The 14781-nt window shown below is 53.4% G+C and overlaps 1 protein-coding gene across 5 annotated transcripts in view; it reads left to right on the plus strand.

Moving 5' to 3' along the window:
• ATP2C2 (ATPase secretory pathway Ca2+ transporting 2) overlaps positions 1–14781 on the plus strand; it is a 77324-nt gene that overhangs the window by 24104 nt on the left and 38439 nt on the right. For all 5 annotated transcript variants that reach the window (XM_070612392.1, XM_070612394.1, XM_070612393.1 and 2 more), the window contains 5 exons: positions 164–280; positions 6340–6429; positions 7479–7514; positions 7615–7676; positions 10863–10971. In XM_070612392.1, coding sequence (XP_070468493.1) covers positions 164–280; positions 6340–6429; positions 7479–7514; positions 7615–7676; positions 10863–10971 — 414 coding nt within the window. The remainder of the gene's footprint in view (positions 1–163; positions 281–6339; positions 6430–7478; positions 7515–7614; positions 7677–10862; positions 10972–14781) is intronic.

Below are 14781 nucleotides of genomic sequence, written 5' to 3' on the forward strand. Positions count from 1 at the left end.
GCCCCATGTGCTCAGGGTCTTTGAACTGGTCCCCTCTCCTTTGTGGCCAGCCCATTTTCCTCATCCGTCGTGAAGGTGGCTGAGTGGGCACTCTGTGACTTGGGCCCCTCGGTCCTCCCTGGCCCGTCGGTGAGTTTGTGCCCGATCATCTCCCTCCTTCCAGGTGGACTTACAGAACGGGCTGTCGGAGTTCTCGGTGACGCAGCGCAGGCTGGTCCACGGCTGGAACGAGTTTGTCGCTGACAACAGCGAACCCGCATGGAAGAAATATCTCGATCAGGTAGGACCGTAGGTGTCATTTCTTTCATTAACTAGTCTAAGCCGGAGAGGGTGGGGCAGCCATTCATTCTTTAAATATTGATAGAGGGTGTCCTTGGACGGTCCCAGGGCGTGGGGTGGCTGTGCTATAAAGATAAAGAAGGCTCCCCCTCATTTGGGCTGCTCTAAGCCAGCAGGAGGGACGGCCTGAGTAGATCACTAACTACCCAGGCAGCCATGGGCATGAGTAACAGTTGTTACATTCAAGCAGGGTTTACCATGTGCCAGGCACCCTGCTAACGGCGTAAGTAAAGTCAGCCTTAACTTACTTAATCTTCCTCCCAGTCCCCGTTTTGAGAGGAGGGGGTGAAGTACAGAGAAGTTGCAGTATTTCCCCTGGCTGCGTAGGGTTGTCAGATACAGCAAACGAAGATACGCGATGCCCTGTTCAATTTGAATTTCAGCTGGATAAGCAAGGAAGAATTTTTTGGTATAAGTAGGTCTCAAATGTTGCATGGGACCTACTTATATTTTTTTAAAGTTCCTTGTGGATCTGAAATTCAAATTTAACTGGATGTCCTGTAGTTTATCTGCCAAACCGGACCCCAAAGTCACATAGCAGTAAGTGGCAGGGCTGGAGAGGGACGCCACAGCTGGTTCCGGAGCCCCTGCCCTCCTTAGCCGCTGCCGTCCGGGCCAGCATGGTGCTGAATGGATGGCACACAAGTCAAACGCCTGGAAGACGTTGGAAGAGGAAAGAAAAATTTGAAATAGACATGGCTGCAAGTTCCTGCCTAGAAGTCAACACCCCCACCACCCACCCACGACCAGTTCAGAAAGCCCCCGTTAACAGGCAGAATACCCCAGATACCTGAAGCCATTCAGACTGCCTCAGTTTCCCTTCCCTGGCCTTCTGCACCCCCTCTCCCATCCCTTACACCTTGCTCTCCATCTCTGGCTCCCTCGCGCCCCAGGCTTCAGCTGCCTTCCTATTGGCTCAGCGTTTAAGGCTTTGTTGATTGGTCAGTTCAGAGACCAATCACAGCCCTCCTTGCAGCATCCTCAACCTCCACTCTCCTCCAGTCCCCACCCTGCTCACTGGTCCATTCTCAGCACTGGGGATGTCATTTATTGATGCCTTTTGGCTCCACAATAGGCTTCTGGGTAAGCAGGTGGCTCGGGCCAACCCAGAAACTTCCTGGAACCCCAATGTTGGAAAGAGGCAACAGAGCCTCCTAGAAGTCGGGGTTCAGGGAAGCAGGCTGACGCAGGCTGTGGGGACATTCTCCTCCTGCAGCCCGGCCCCGGCCGGTTCTGCCCTGGCTGTCCCTCCCACTAGGACCTGCTCACTCGTTCCCCTGGCTGTCCCCTTCCCACCTCTGCCCTGCCAAAACCTCACACCAAGGGCTCTCCTCCAGCCGCCAGCCAAGGCCTCTCCAGAAATGAAACCTCTTCCATTTCTAAGAGTGGGGCCCCTGCTTAATTCATCTTAACTTTGTCGCTTCAGGGATCCATCTGTGGAAATCCTTGCAGGATTGGAAGGCAGTGCCCAGCGGCCTGTTCGCCTGCCCTTGACACATACAGAAAGTCCGTCTGCACTCACTTATCAATTCTTTACATTCGTGCAGCACCTGCTCCCTGCTGGGTGTGTGCTTCTCCTGTCTCTCCTCCAGTGACGGGGAACTCACCACTTCACAAGGCAGCCCTTCTTCTCCATCTCAGGAGACTCACCAACAGGCCATGCTGCCCAGAATCATGAGGCAAAGGGAGATTAGAGTCATGCTGCCCGGGTTCAAATCCCACTTTCCAGCCTTGTGACTTTGAGCAAGTTATTGATCCTCCTTGAGCCTCAGTTTTCCCTGTCTAGAAAATGGGACTAATGAATACCTACTGTTCTGAGTTTTCCATAAGAAGAGGAAAGCTTTGCATGTATTAACTGCTTAGTAAAGGTTGCCCCCCTGCAATTGTGAGTCTACCAGGTGGTCCTATGGGACCACGGCAGTTAAGGGCACAGGTTTCGGAGCTGAGCTGGGCTGCAGGAATCCCTGGGCACTTCCGTTTCTTTCAGAGCCTTAGGTTGCTCGTTTGTCACAGGACTACGTAGCAGTGCCTGTGCCCTGGGGGAGGAGGGGCCCCCAAAATGATACAGGAGGAGCAGTTAGCACAGGGCGCGGGACACAGTGGGTGCTCCAGAAAGACTGGCTGTTTTTATTGTAGGAAACATCGCCAGTGTATCCCCAGTTCCCACACAGCAAGGTTTCGACAACCCCCTCTGCCTGTCTGCCTTCACAACCGGGGCATAGAAGGGGCCCTGCGTGCCGGGAGGGGTCTGATCATCTGTGGCCAGAGGTGCAGTGGTGCCGCGTGTGGCTTCTTCCCAGTGGCTCCCTCACCTGTCTGCTGTGTCTCTCGGCAGCTCCCATGGGGATGGGACAGGACAGGTGCTTGGCACTGTCTCCAGGAGGTGGCGGCAGGGGGTGGGTGATATCAGTGTCAGCCTGGAGAGCTGCTCAGGTCCAGCCTCAGGACGGAGGTGAGAGGAGACTTTAGGACTGGAATTGGGGGTGGAGGAGGGAGTTGGTCCGGGCCTGGCTAGAGACCAGCTCTCAGGGCGGCCCTGGCCAGGACTCTTCCCCTGAGCTGACCCTGAGCCCATGGCTGGAGGGTCCCTTGTCCAGAAACAGCCCATCGCTCCCAGAGGCTCCAGTGGGTGCAGCCCGCAGGGACGAGGGAGCTGCCCAACCAGGGACGCGAGAGGTGGGGGCAGGGAGCCCAGAGGCATCATCAGTGTGACCTGGGCGGGAGGACACACAGCTGGGGCAAGACGGACCCCGTGCTGTTCTCCACTGTGCTGTGCGACCTTGAGCAGGAGCTCCAGCCCCCCCATGCCTCGGATGCCCCACCTAAGCGTGGGGCTTCACTGCTTCCTTTGTTCATTCTTCCCTTCCTTCATTCATTCCAGATAAATCCCTGATCTGGGCCCTGTGCATAGACCGGCAGCCAAACCAATTTCTTCTTTCAGGGAGACAGACAGACAGGCTGCATGTACCACAGCACCCGGTGGCTGTGGTGGGGAGAAGAGTCAGGATGAGGAGTTAGGAAGCGACGGCAGGGGGCGGCTGGGGAGGGCTGGTGGGCAGGGAGCCATTGACCTGTGCTCAAAGGAGGCAGGGTCTGAGCAGGGAGCTGCAGGATGTGAGGAGGGGAGCCATGCAGGGCTCTGGACGCAGGGCACCATAGGGGAAGGCATGCAGGGGCCTGAGGTGGGAGGGCCTGGTGCGCGTGAGGCTGATGGGCATCGGGAGGTGCCAGAACCCGGTGCATTGTGGGCATTCACTGCCTGTTTGTGCAACACCCCATGCTTCTCACTTCCATCCAACTGGATGGGAAGTCTGTGACAGGCTCAGGGCTGAAGTAAAATCTTGTTCTTAACTCCCCTGGACTGAGGGGTTCTTCCTCTTGGTACTAGGGTGCATAGTGTCCCCCCAAAATTCATGTCCACCTGGAACGTTAGAAGATGACCTTGTTTGGAAATAAGGTCTTTGTAGATGTGATTAGTTAAGCTGAGGTCACAGTGGATTCACGTGGGCCCTAAATCCGATGACTGGGCTCCTTATAAGAAGGGAAGAAACTCAGAGACCCACACAGAGAGGAGAAGGCCCTGTGACCACAGAGGCGGAGACTGGACGGATGCATCTACGAGCCAAGGGTGGCAGCCACACCAGGAGCTGGAAGAGGCAGGAAGGATCCTCTCCAGCAGCTCCAGAGACATCATGGCCCTCTGATGCCTGGGCTTCAGACTTCTGGCCCCTGGAACTGTTGGAGAATAAGTCTCCGCTGTCTTCAGCCCCCCACGTTGTGCTCACGTGTTACAGCAGCCCCAGGCCCCTGACGTGCTCTGTGAGCCGAGCTTTTCCGCGCTCACGTTTCCTTCTTCTCTGGCTCTTTGTCCTCCCTGGATTTCCGAGGAAAGGGCGAGTCCTCCTTGGGGCGGGTGGTTTGTTTGACCGTGACTGTGAGCTCTGCCAGGTGGCCAGCTCTGCGTCCAGCCCAAGGACTCTCGGCAACCCCTCCCTCTGCAGGCTGCACCCCACCCACCCAGCACTTTCCAGTGCTTTCAGAACCAAAACTGGGACTTCTCTCACCAAAAGCTTTCTTTTCATATTTTATTGGAGAAAATTGCAAAACTATGCATAAGTAGAATAACAGAATGACCCCCACGTATCCATCATCTAGCTTCAATAGTTACCAACCCATTTTGACATTTGTTAGCCCCTTTCTTTCTCTACAACATTTTAAAACAAATTCTAGATGCAGAATCATTTTACCATCCATACTTGGGTACGTATCTCTACCGTGGGAGGACATTTTTCTTTTTCTTTTTTTTTTAACCATAACAACAGTATTATTATCCCGCTAATACCATTAACGCTTCGTTAACATCCCCAGTGCCTGGTCCAGAGCCGGTGTTCCCCACGTGCCTCAAAGACGCCTCTTTACAACTGATTTGTTATCCTCGGGGTCTAAACACAGCCCGCTTTCACTTTTGGGTGGTGTGTCCCTTCAGTTGCTTTAATCTCAGCCCTTTTTCTGATCCGTGAATCCATGCCCGTGGAACAGTTTATGAGGTCCACAAAACTCACAGATGGTTTATCTACATATTGGAGATGTGATGCTTACGGAGAAGCCTCTTGCTACCTGATTAAGGTCCCACCTGGGACCTTCGATGCGGTTCCAGTTTCGTGGGGAGCTCCCCTGAGGGCCTCCCCGAGTTGACTCCCAGTGTGTCTCAGACCTGAGCCCCGGGCTCAGCAGGCCAGCTGGCTTTGGGGGGCGATTCTTGCTGAAGGTGTGATGACCCCAAGGGCCAGCTGTGGGACCGAAAGCCCTGATAGAGGGACAATTTTCTGGAACGTGGGCGGCCACAGTTCCCCCTGTCGCCTGATGTTTATCTAGTGCCTTCCGTAATCAGTCTGGTGGTCCCTGTGGCCACCATGTCTTGAGCATCCACTGTATGCCAGCCACCGGGCAGGTGACTTTACTGTCATTGTCACCTCCGGTCCTCACATCGGCCGAGAGAAAGCAGAGGCTTGCTGAAGTTACAGGCTTGCTCAAGGTTTCTCAGTGAGGGAACGGTGGAGGTGGAGCTAAGAAGGAGAAATGTCTTTGAGCTGCTCAGTCTTGATGATTCAAAACAGATGGTGTGGCTAACTCAGGGCTGCTGGTGAGTGGACCACAAAGCGCCCTGTCCCTCATACAGAGAAGGTAAAGTACAGCATTTCTGGGGTGGGAGGCATTAAATCCCTTCTCGCATCATACTGGCGTGATGTCTCTGAAGGGCTGCTTTTTGTGGACAGCATGAATCACACATCTGATCACATTTCCCCTTTTGCCTTGGCTGCTGGGAAGCTCTGGGCCAAATGTGCAGCCCCATTTTAGACAACCATGACCTGCTTGTTGATATTTTAACTCTCACCCTGATCCTGATCTTTGGCCTACTGTCTCTGATCCTGTTTTTATGTGTTTGTGTTTATGCTTCCTTTCAGTTGTCTGTAACAATCGAAATGTATGTGTGAAACGAGGGGGCAGATACATAGAATGATAAAGTAGAAATCCTTTGGGGAAGTTTCTGGAGGACCTGTTCTCAAGAGGGACATCTCCAGAGCCCCCATAGGCAGTTACAGGAGCAGATGGGTGTGATTGGGACACAGAGGATTGGGGGACTGGTGTGGCGGGAGGGGACCCTTAGCTGTGCTGGACCAGGGCTGGCATCCTACCAGAGGGGACAGCTTGTGACCTGGAGCCTCATGGAGATGTGGCCAGGTGAGACCAAGAATTCAACAGCAGGACCAGGACCGGTGTCCGGACAGGGGCAGTGTCAGGGAAACTGCAGCAGTGGGATTTCAGGTGGATGAGAACCGCTGGATGGCAGTGGCCCTCCTCCCCTCCCCTCGGGTCACTGCAGCATTGGCCTGGCCGCCTGGCCTTGAGGAAGAGCTGGCACTGCTGCGCGGTCAGAAGCTGGGTCCCCCATCTTTGGGAGGCTAGGAGAGAACCTAGTGGCCTGTTTCTGTCTTTCAGTTTAAGAACCCGCTGATCATGCTGCTACTGGCCTCCGCCCTGGTGAGCATCCTCACGAAGGAGTACGAGGACGCCATCAGCATCGCCTTGGTGAGTGCGCGGGATGGCGCGTGTGGACAGCACCTGGCTCCCAGACCTGCCGTCAAGGGGCCCACTGAGTCTCTGCTTCTTCTTGTGTGAGGAAAAAAGAGTTTGGCTGTAGAGGAAAAAAATAGAAAAGACGGCAGCAGAAGAAAGGAAAGCAAATCCTCCTGCTTCTGCATCCCCACGTGGGGGGGTCCTGGTTTATGTGGCTGGTGCTCTCTTGGGGACACTAGCCCTCCACTCGGTCCTGGCCATGTGTGGACGACAAAGAAGAATCGCTGGTAATCCTTTACCCAGAGAGAACCGCGGAGCACCTTTCTTTAAAAACATTTTTCTTATTTAGGTGAAAAGCACATAAGAAAGTAACCATTTTAAAGTGATCAATTCAGTGGCATTTAGTACATTCACAAATCTAGTTCCAAAATATTTTCATCGCCCTAAAGGGAAGCCCCGTATCCATTAAACAGTCGCTCCCCCTGCCCCCTGGCATCCGCCGATTCCTCTCTGTCTGGTGGGTTTGCCCGTTCTGGGTATTTTGTATAAATGGAATCATACACTGTGTGACCTTTTATATCTGGCTTCTCCTGGAACCTCTGGATGGCTGTCACTCCTGCCTCCTTCCGTCTGTCCTGTGCTCCTTACAATACAAACCAGGCCCATTCCACGTGATGGGACGCGCTGCCTCTGTTTAAAAGGCTGAGGTTAGACCCACATCTCGTGATGTGGAATGATGTTTACAGCACGTTGTTGGGTGGAAAAGGCAGTTTATAAAAGAATATATCTGTATTTTATTATCCTGTGTTGTTAGAGTGTCTATGCAGAAAAATCTAGAAGGACACCCCAAAATGTGAACCTCTAGGTGGTAGAATTTGGGGTGATTTTTCTGCTCTCCTTTTTTTTGGCTTGTCTGTTTTCTAAATTTCTGCAAGTGCACTTACTTGGCAAGAAGAAAGGGAATATGTTTTGAAAGACGATTCCCTCTCCTCGCCTCCCGTGGGTCCCCTCACTCGCTCGCTGGGCAGCTGGGTGCTAACGTGCCTCCCTTTGCCCCACAGGCCGTGCTGATCGTGGTGACCGTGGCCTTCATCCAGGTGCGTATTTCCTGAGGCCCCCGCTGGGGTGACCCGGGCATGGCGGGAGCTCTGTGGGGTTCCCACCCTTGAACTGCATGTTCCATGTGCTTCCTGCCAGGAGTACAGGTCGGAGAAGTCTCTGGAAGAGCTGACCAAGCTGGTTCCCCCCGAATGTCACTGGTAAGTCGGAGACCCCCTGGAGCTTTGGTTCACTGGCGTCGCTGGCGGGCTTGTGAGCTTGGCGAGATTTGTGTCCTTTGTAGTGTGATGTGGCAGAACCAGGTCTTCCCGGGGTTAGGAGAGCTGGTCTCCGCCCTGGCCGTGGATGACTGTGTGTCCCTGGGCACGTCACTCGACCTCTCTGGGCCTCAATTCTGTCATTAGTGTCTAATCAGGGTGCCTCGCCTGGGGGCCACAGCTGGCAGGAATGGCTTTGGGAAGAGGGTGGCCCATGAAACCTGGGATACAGCGTGCAAACCTGCATGCACTGTTCCTCGGGAGAGGGTGCAGAGGTTCCCCTGGCCTCCCCAAGGGTGGATTCAGCTGAGGGTGAGATGCGGGGCTTTAACAAGCCGAGGCACCAGAACGCTGGGGTGGAGGTGGGACCAGGGAGGATGAGCTCCAGGCATTTGAGCAGCAGCCCACCAGCCTCCTTCCTGCCTGACATTCCCGTGTGGCTGTTTGTTATCACGCAGCCCTCACCGAAGACGTTTAAAAAGCAAAAAGAAAAGGCAAAAATGTCTGCCGACACCTCACAGGCATTTCTGCTTGGCGCAGTGCTGTGCCATAGAACTTTCTGGAATGTTCTGTAATCTATGCAGTCCAGTCTGGCATCACTAGTCACATATGGCTACTGAGGTCTTCAAAGGTGCCTGGGGTGACAGGGACTGAATTCCTTTTTTATTTAATTTGAATGTAAGTAGCCGCGTGGGCTAGTGGCTGCCAGATGGGACCGCTCGGGCTTCGGGCGTCTGCGAGGGCTGCTGCCATTGGAGGAGGAAGCCACAGGCACAGAAGGGATGATGGGTTAGGGTCGGCTTTTTCTTGATTTAATTTTTAATATACCAGTAAGTCATACGTTTATTCTCCTTGTGAAAATGAAATGATTTCAGAAAAGGCCAAAATCTTCGCCCTCGCCCCTCCTAGGGTTGGTTGAGTTCATTTCAGGGTCACGTGTCTTTCTCAAAGATGCCCTGCTGCTCCAAAGAAAGTCAGGAGAGGGTCCCATGAGTGGAGGTGCTCTGGAGGGAACTAAACATACGGTAACTATTTTCTGGAGGATAATTCTTGGGGAAGAAGCTGCACATATATTTGGGTAAATATGGCACCAGTGAGCCTCAGGGCTGGGGGATAGAAAGGTATAGTGAGAGGGAGTCCTGCCTCTCAAGGAATCGGCAGCAAGTTGTGTGTGTGTGTGTGCGCGCGCATGTGTGTGTATATAACACAAGGCAGAGAATAATGAATAACAAAATAGAGACGAAAAGAGGACAGTGTGGAAGCCTGAGAGAGGATGAGTCAATTCTAGAAGGTTCGTTGGAGGCAGTAAGGACATCTGGGCAAACAAGGCCGTCAGAAATCCAGGCGTGTGATGCGAGGTAATCGTACGAGCAAACGAAAGCACACGTGGTTTACGTGGTTTGATGATCTGATCGTAGGTTTACATACCAAGTCGTGGCCTTTCGGGAGAGTAGTGTGCATCACTGATGTCCCCAGAAGTCACTTGTAAAAGGCGAGTTTCTTTTCAAGAACAGTGGTGGCAGGCAGCCTGGTAGAGTTGAAATAGCGTTGGAGACGTATGGCCGCACCCTCTGAGGCTCTGAGACCTGTCTTACAAAGTGGGAGAAACGCCTTCTGCACAGCCCCTTCCTGCACCCCTCCATCCTTCGTGCAGTCATAAAATATTTCTTGAGCACCTACGGCATGCCGGAAGCAATAGGGCCGGGGTTACACCTGTGAGCAAGATGGGAAGGCCTTGGCCTTCGGGTGCTCACATTTCCACCAGGGCAGTCAGGTAATAAAGTGAAGGAACAAGACGATTTTGGAGTGCGGCACGTGCATTAAAGTCAAAAGACCCCGAAATCTCAAAGCCACATGAAAGTCAAAACAAACAGAAACCTCCCAGAGATGCTATATTGACTGATGGAGGAGTGGAAACAGCTTTCCACAGCTGGTGATCAGGCTGCCCTGGTCTGCTGCTTAAGGAGAAGCTGACGTTTAAGTTGAGGCCTGAGAAAGAGAAGGAGCCAGCCATGGGAAGAGCTGAGAAAACAGTAGGTGTCTATCTCATAGGTGCTCTTGGCTACGAGGAACAGAAAATTCAGCTGCACAAACCACAAGGAAATTGTGTTATCTCATGGCAAAGGATCTAAGGTAGAGGGACAAAGGGGTTAGTTAATTTAAGATGGCATCGAGGACTTGTTCCTTTTATTTCTTTACTCTCCCATCCTCAGCTTATTGGCTTTGTTCTCTGGCTGGCTCCCCTCCTGTTCCCAAGATGGCTGCCACAGCTCCAGGCATCACAGCCAGACATGAAAAGGTCCAACAGAAAGAGAGGCCATCCGTGTGTGTATGTGTGTTTACAGAGTGAGGAAACCTTTCTCAGGAGCCCCCAGCAAGTGTCCACTCATGTCTCCCAGGCCAGGATTGCAGAATGTGCCTGTGCCTAAGCCAGTCATGGGCAGGGGCTGCGTTCACCATGATAGTCTCAGCCTATCATGACCCACCCCCTGGAGCACACATGTGGGGAGAAGGGTGAAGACCTGAACAGGATCGAATTCTGTTAACAAGGAAGAGGGGAACGTGTGCGCCAGGATTAAGGTCGGCAAAGACCTTGAGACTAGAAAGATCTGGGTGTGTTCAACGGCTGGACAGTGTGAGGGTGGGGGAGCGGCAGGAGGTGGGGGAGGAGGCAGCCTGGGCTAGAGAGCCTTTGCAGGGCCTGTGGGTTTGATTCTAAGGTCATCAGAAAGCCCCCGAATTCTCCAGATGGTCCCTGTGCACCAGAGTGGTGTGTTCTCTGAGGACAGAAGTGCCGCCAGCTGCCAGCTCCATTGAAGGAGCTTTAGAGCCGCTGACTTAGACCTGCAGAAGCTTCTGGAGGCCGCGTGGCCCAGCTTCGTTTCCAGACAGCATAAACTGCAGTAGTCCCATTTTTCGGATGAGGCCCAGGGTCCGCCAGAAGCCACACACTTTCCCAAAAGTCTTTTAGGATGCGTGAATTTAAAAAATAATAAAACCCAAAAGGCACAAGTGTTTGTCCATAACCGAAAGAGAAAGTGTGCTTCTATTATCTTTGCTCAGATTTCCCCAAGTGCGTAAAAATGGGTGTCAACGGGGCGCTCTTGCTTTTTGGTGTTTCCACTGCAGCATCCGAGAAGGGAGGCTCCAGCACCTGCTCGCCAGAGACCTGGTTCCCGGAGACATCGTGTCTCTCTCCGTCGGAGACCGCATCCCCGCAGACATCCGGCTCACGGAGGTGAGGGCCCCGAGCCCGCTCGGCGGGCGTGCAGACCCTGAGCTTATGGAGGCAGGCGTTCCCCTGCTCACACCCATCCACGCACAGACACGCACACAAGCAAGTCAGGAAGTTAGCAAACAAGCTCATTTTAAGCGCAAATCCCCTCAAATCGTATTTCACAGATTTTTTTATTCTCATTTTAAGTATAAGCCTGACAAATTTTGGTTACGTGATTTTCCTAGTTTACAGCAGACTACAGCAGCGAATTAAGCCAGGGTGGGGCTGAGGAAGGAGGCAAGAGTTCCTTCTAGAAGCGGCTACACTGATTCAGAAAGAAACAATATCAGACTTTAATAATGAGGAGGGAAACAGAACAATAAAGACATAAAACGTAGCACAATCTCTTGCAGTAGCCCCGTTGGGAGATGCTGGGTATGGGGCAAGCTGTTTCCCCAAGCTTCGTGGGTGTCAGGGTGCCCCAACCTCACAGAACAATACGGGGGCTCTCCCAGATAATCCTGGGTTCTCAGGAAAGGGTGACGTTAAGTTCAGAGGGATCTGTGGAGAGTAATCTGTTTTATCATTCCTTCCAAGAATGCTTAAGAATTGTTCAAAGGCTTTAGTGATAAAGGATTAATCACAGGTTATCTACCGAGCCATTTATTTATCAGTAGCATGCTGCTAAAAGGGTGGCCTGGGCACCTGGGCGTGGAGGCGTGGAGAGAGGCAAAGAGGCTGGGAGCCAACCCCAGGACCTGTGTTTATAACATTCTTAGCCAGTCGTCGAAGCAGAGTCAGGGCCAGAGGGACGGGGGCCAGAGGGATGGCTGGAAAACCCCTCTGCCCCCGGCCGTCGGTCTCCAGGTGGGGCAGGGACCAGGGTGAGCAGAGACGGCGCTGGCTCTCAGGGTCTCTGCTGCCCCTTAGTGCCAGAATGGCTTCCTCCCCATCTGCTCCTCCCTGCACCAGCGTTCAGGGTCCGACTCCACGTCTGGGGCGTGTGGGTCCCATTAGAGGAACCATTGTCCAGTGGCCAAACCCCACCCGTGGGAACGGCTGGGGAAGCCAGTCAGACATTGTCCACTTCTCTGCCTCCCAAGGTGGGGGACCCCCCAGGTCCAGGGCTGGGTCCAGATGCTGGGCCGCCAATCAGAGGACACACATCCGTGGGGTCAGCTGGTCAGTGCCGTGGGCTGGGCACTAGCCTGGGTTTGAGCCCGGGGCCTATCATTCACAAAGTGAAGCAAGCTGCCCAGCCTCTCTGTGTTTCCTCCTCTGTCAAATGGGGAACGATAGTGCCCACAGGGTGGTTGTAAGAATTAAATGGCTTCATAGATGCAAAGTGCTCAGAACAGTGCCTGGCCGGGGGAGTGAGGGGCGTGTGTGGGAAGTCAGGGGGCCCTGGGTTTCACGTCCCCGCCCTGCCCCTCCCAGGGTGTGACTTTGAGGAGGGGATTGGCCTCACCGAGCCTCAGTTTCCTCATCTATCAAAGGGGAACGTTCATTTCCACCTCAGGGGGCTCCTGTGAAGATTAACCCAGCCGAGACCTGTGTCAGGCTGACACGCTCCCCGATGCGGGTCAGCGGTCAGCAACTATTAGCAGCCGACGTGAGCGCGGGTCATTACCAGTCTCCCTAAGGGTTCTTTGAGATAATTTTTAAACCCCAGATATCTCCCTTACTACTTCAGCTGGCCTCCTTCCTGCCCTGCTGACTTGAACTCACATGGTGCCTGGTTATTGACTCTGCAAAGGGTTTTCTCCAACGCGACCAGCACGAACCCTCCAGCTCTCCTTTTTGGTATTTTGCCACTCCACGGAACAATCGATAGCTTTGTTTATTCACAGGGGAGTATTTTTATCAGCTATTAAGCTCTGAGGTCCCGGAGAGCTGTATATACATTTTAAAGCATTAGGTCCAGGAAACAGTAGGTTCAAGAAAGTTCCTGAAGTTAAGTGACCCACGTGCTGGCCCTTTTTGCATAGGGTATGGGGGTCACAAAGCATCTTCTCTTCCTGGAGTTGAAGGCCAAGGCCTCGGTGACAGGCAGACGTGGGACTGCAGCCAAGCGGGGCCACTGCCCTTTCTTTCCCACCGTTTTGAAAATGCAGAGGGAGCTGTCAGGACTCCCCGTCAGCTTTACCCTCGAGGCAGGAGACTGGGGGGTGAGGAGCGGAGGTGATGGGGCCACTCAGGAGCCCTCAACTGTACCCAGTCTTCAGGCTGAGCCACCTCCTGGGTGACCTCTGGCATTGTGCGGCTTCTGTGTGCCGGCTCTATTTTTGGCCACTGGCTCCCTCGCCTGACATGGTGCTGGGAGGTCACCAGAAGACGCCCATACACACACACACACACAACCAGCTGCTGCTTCGTGGTCCAGACACCCCCCTTAATCTCTATCCCCCTTGATTTTTCTCATGTGAAGAGAACTAATATGTACATAGGAAAAAGCTGGGTCTGCGCTGACCACGGATAAAAAACGCCTCGTCTCATCTCCCAACGCCCTTAAGAGAATGGTGCCCCCATTTTTCAACAAGGGCGCAGAGCTTGGAGAGATGGAGCCCCCCAGAGGTCACAGGCGGGCCGCGGGGAGGGGGATTTTGGCCGCCCGGCTGCCGGGCCGCATCCTTCGCCGCACGCTGTGTCTTTGCGTGTGGCTCGCGGGGCTGGCTTCCTGGCGCTGGCCCTCCCTCTGGGTTTGCTCGGTGTGTCCAGTCCCTCCAGCTGCTGTAACACGTTACTACAGACGAAGCGCCTTAAACGACACACATGTAGCATCTCATAGTCTGGAGTCAGAATGAAAATCCGTTTCCCTGGGTGGAAATCAAGGTGCTGGCCGGGCCTCCCTCCCGGCAGAGGCTCCGGGGAGAATCCGCTCCTTGCCCTTTCCAGCTTCTGGAGGCTGCCCGTGCTCCTTGGCTCGCGGTCCCAGTCACTCTACCCGCGGCTTCTATCATCACATTTCTCTCTCAGACACATCTCTGACCCTCCTCTTTTAAGGACCCTGGTGATGACATTTAGGGCCCACCTAGATCACCCAGGACAATCTCCCCACCTCAGGGCCCTTAATTCATCATGGCTGCAGAGTCCCTCTTGCCATGACGGGAAACATATCCACAGGTGCCAAGGATTAGGACGTCGGTGTCTTTGGGGCATGGAATGGGGGGCTACTATTCTCCCCACCACACTGAGGCCTCCTTGAAGCCACTCTCCCCTCCCTTCCTGCCTCAAGGCCCCCCCCCCCCCATATCCCCATTGCTCATTCATTCAACAAATATTTCTTAAGCACCTGCTGTGTGCCAGAACCTGTGCTGGGTGCTGAGGAGACAGTGGTCCCTGCGCTTGTGGGCTTATAGCCTGAGTGACGGACAGACCACGTTTACTCATGACAGGCAACTGTTCGACGACTGCTGGGGAAAGGACAGGGAATTCTGGATTTCCCAAACAGGACAGGCTTGCCTAGCCCAATGCAGTCACAGAGGGCTTCCTGGAGGCAGTGGCTTTTGAGCTGATCTGGAATGGACATGAATCAGCTGTTCTAGGCAGAGGAGGCCCAAGCTGCGTGCCTAGCCCTGACTTAGAGACCAGACACGTTGCTGCTTTCTTTTTTAGAGCCATTTTAACTTTACAGAAGAACTAATAAGGTAGTAGTATGGAGGAGCCCATACGTCCCAAACCCATTTGCTCTATTGTTAAAATTCGTATATCAGTGTGGGACATTTGTTATAACGAATGAACCAATAATGGTCCATTATTCTTTTTTTTTTATTGAGTTATTGATAGGTTACAATCTTGTGAAATTTCAGTTGTACATTAATGTTTGTCAGT

This window comes from Equus przewalskii, chromosome 3 (genome assembly GCF_037783145.1).
Source record: "Equus przewalskii isolate Varuska chromosome 3, EquPr2, whole genome shotgun sequence".
In the NCBI taxonomy this organism is placed as follows: Eukaryota; Metazoa; Chordata; class Mammalia; order Perissodactyla; family Equidae; genus Equus; species Equus przewalskii.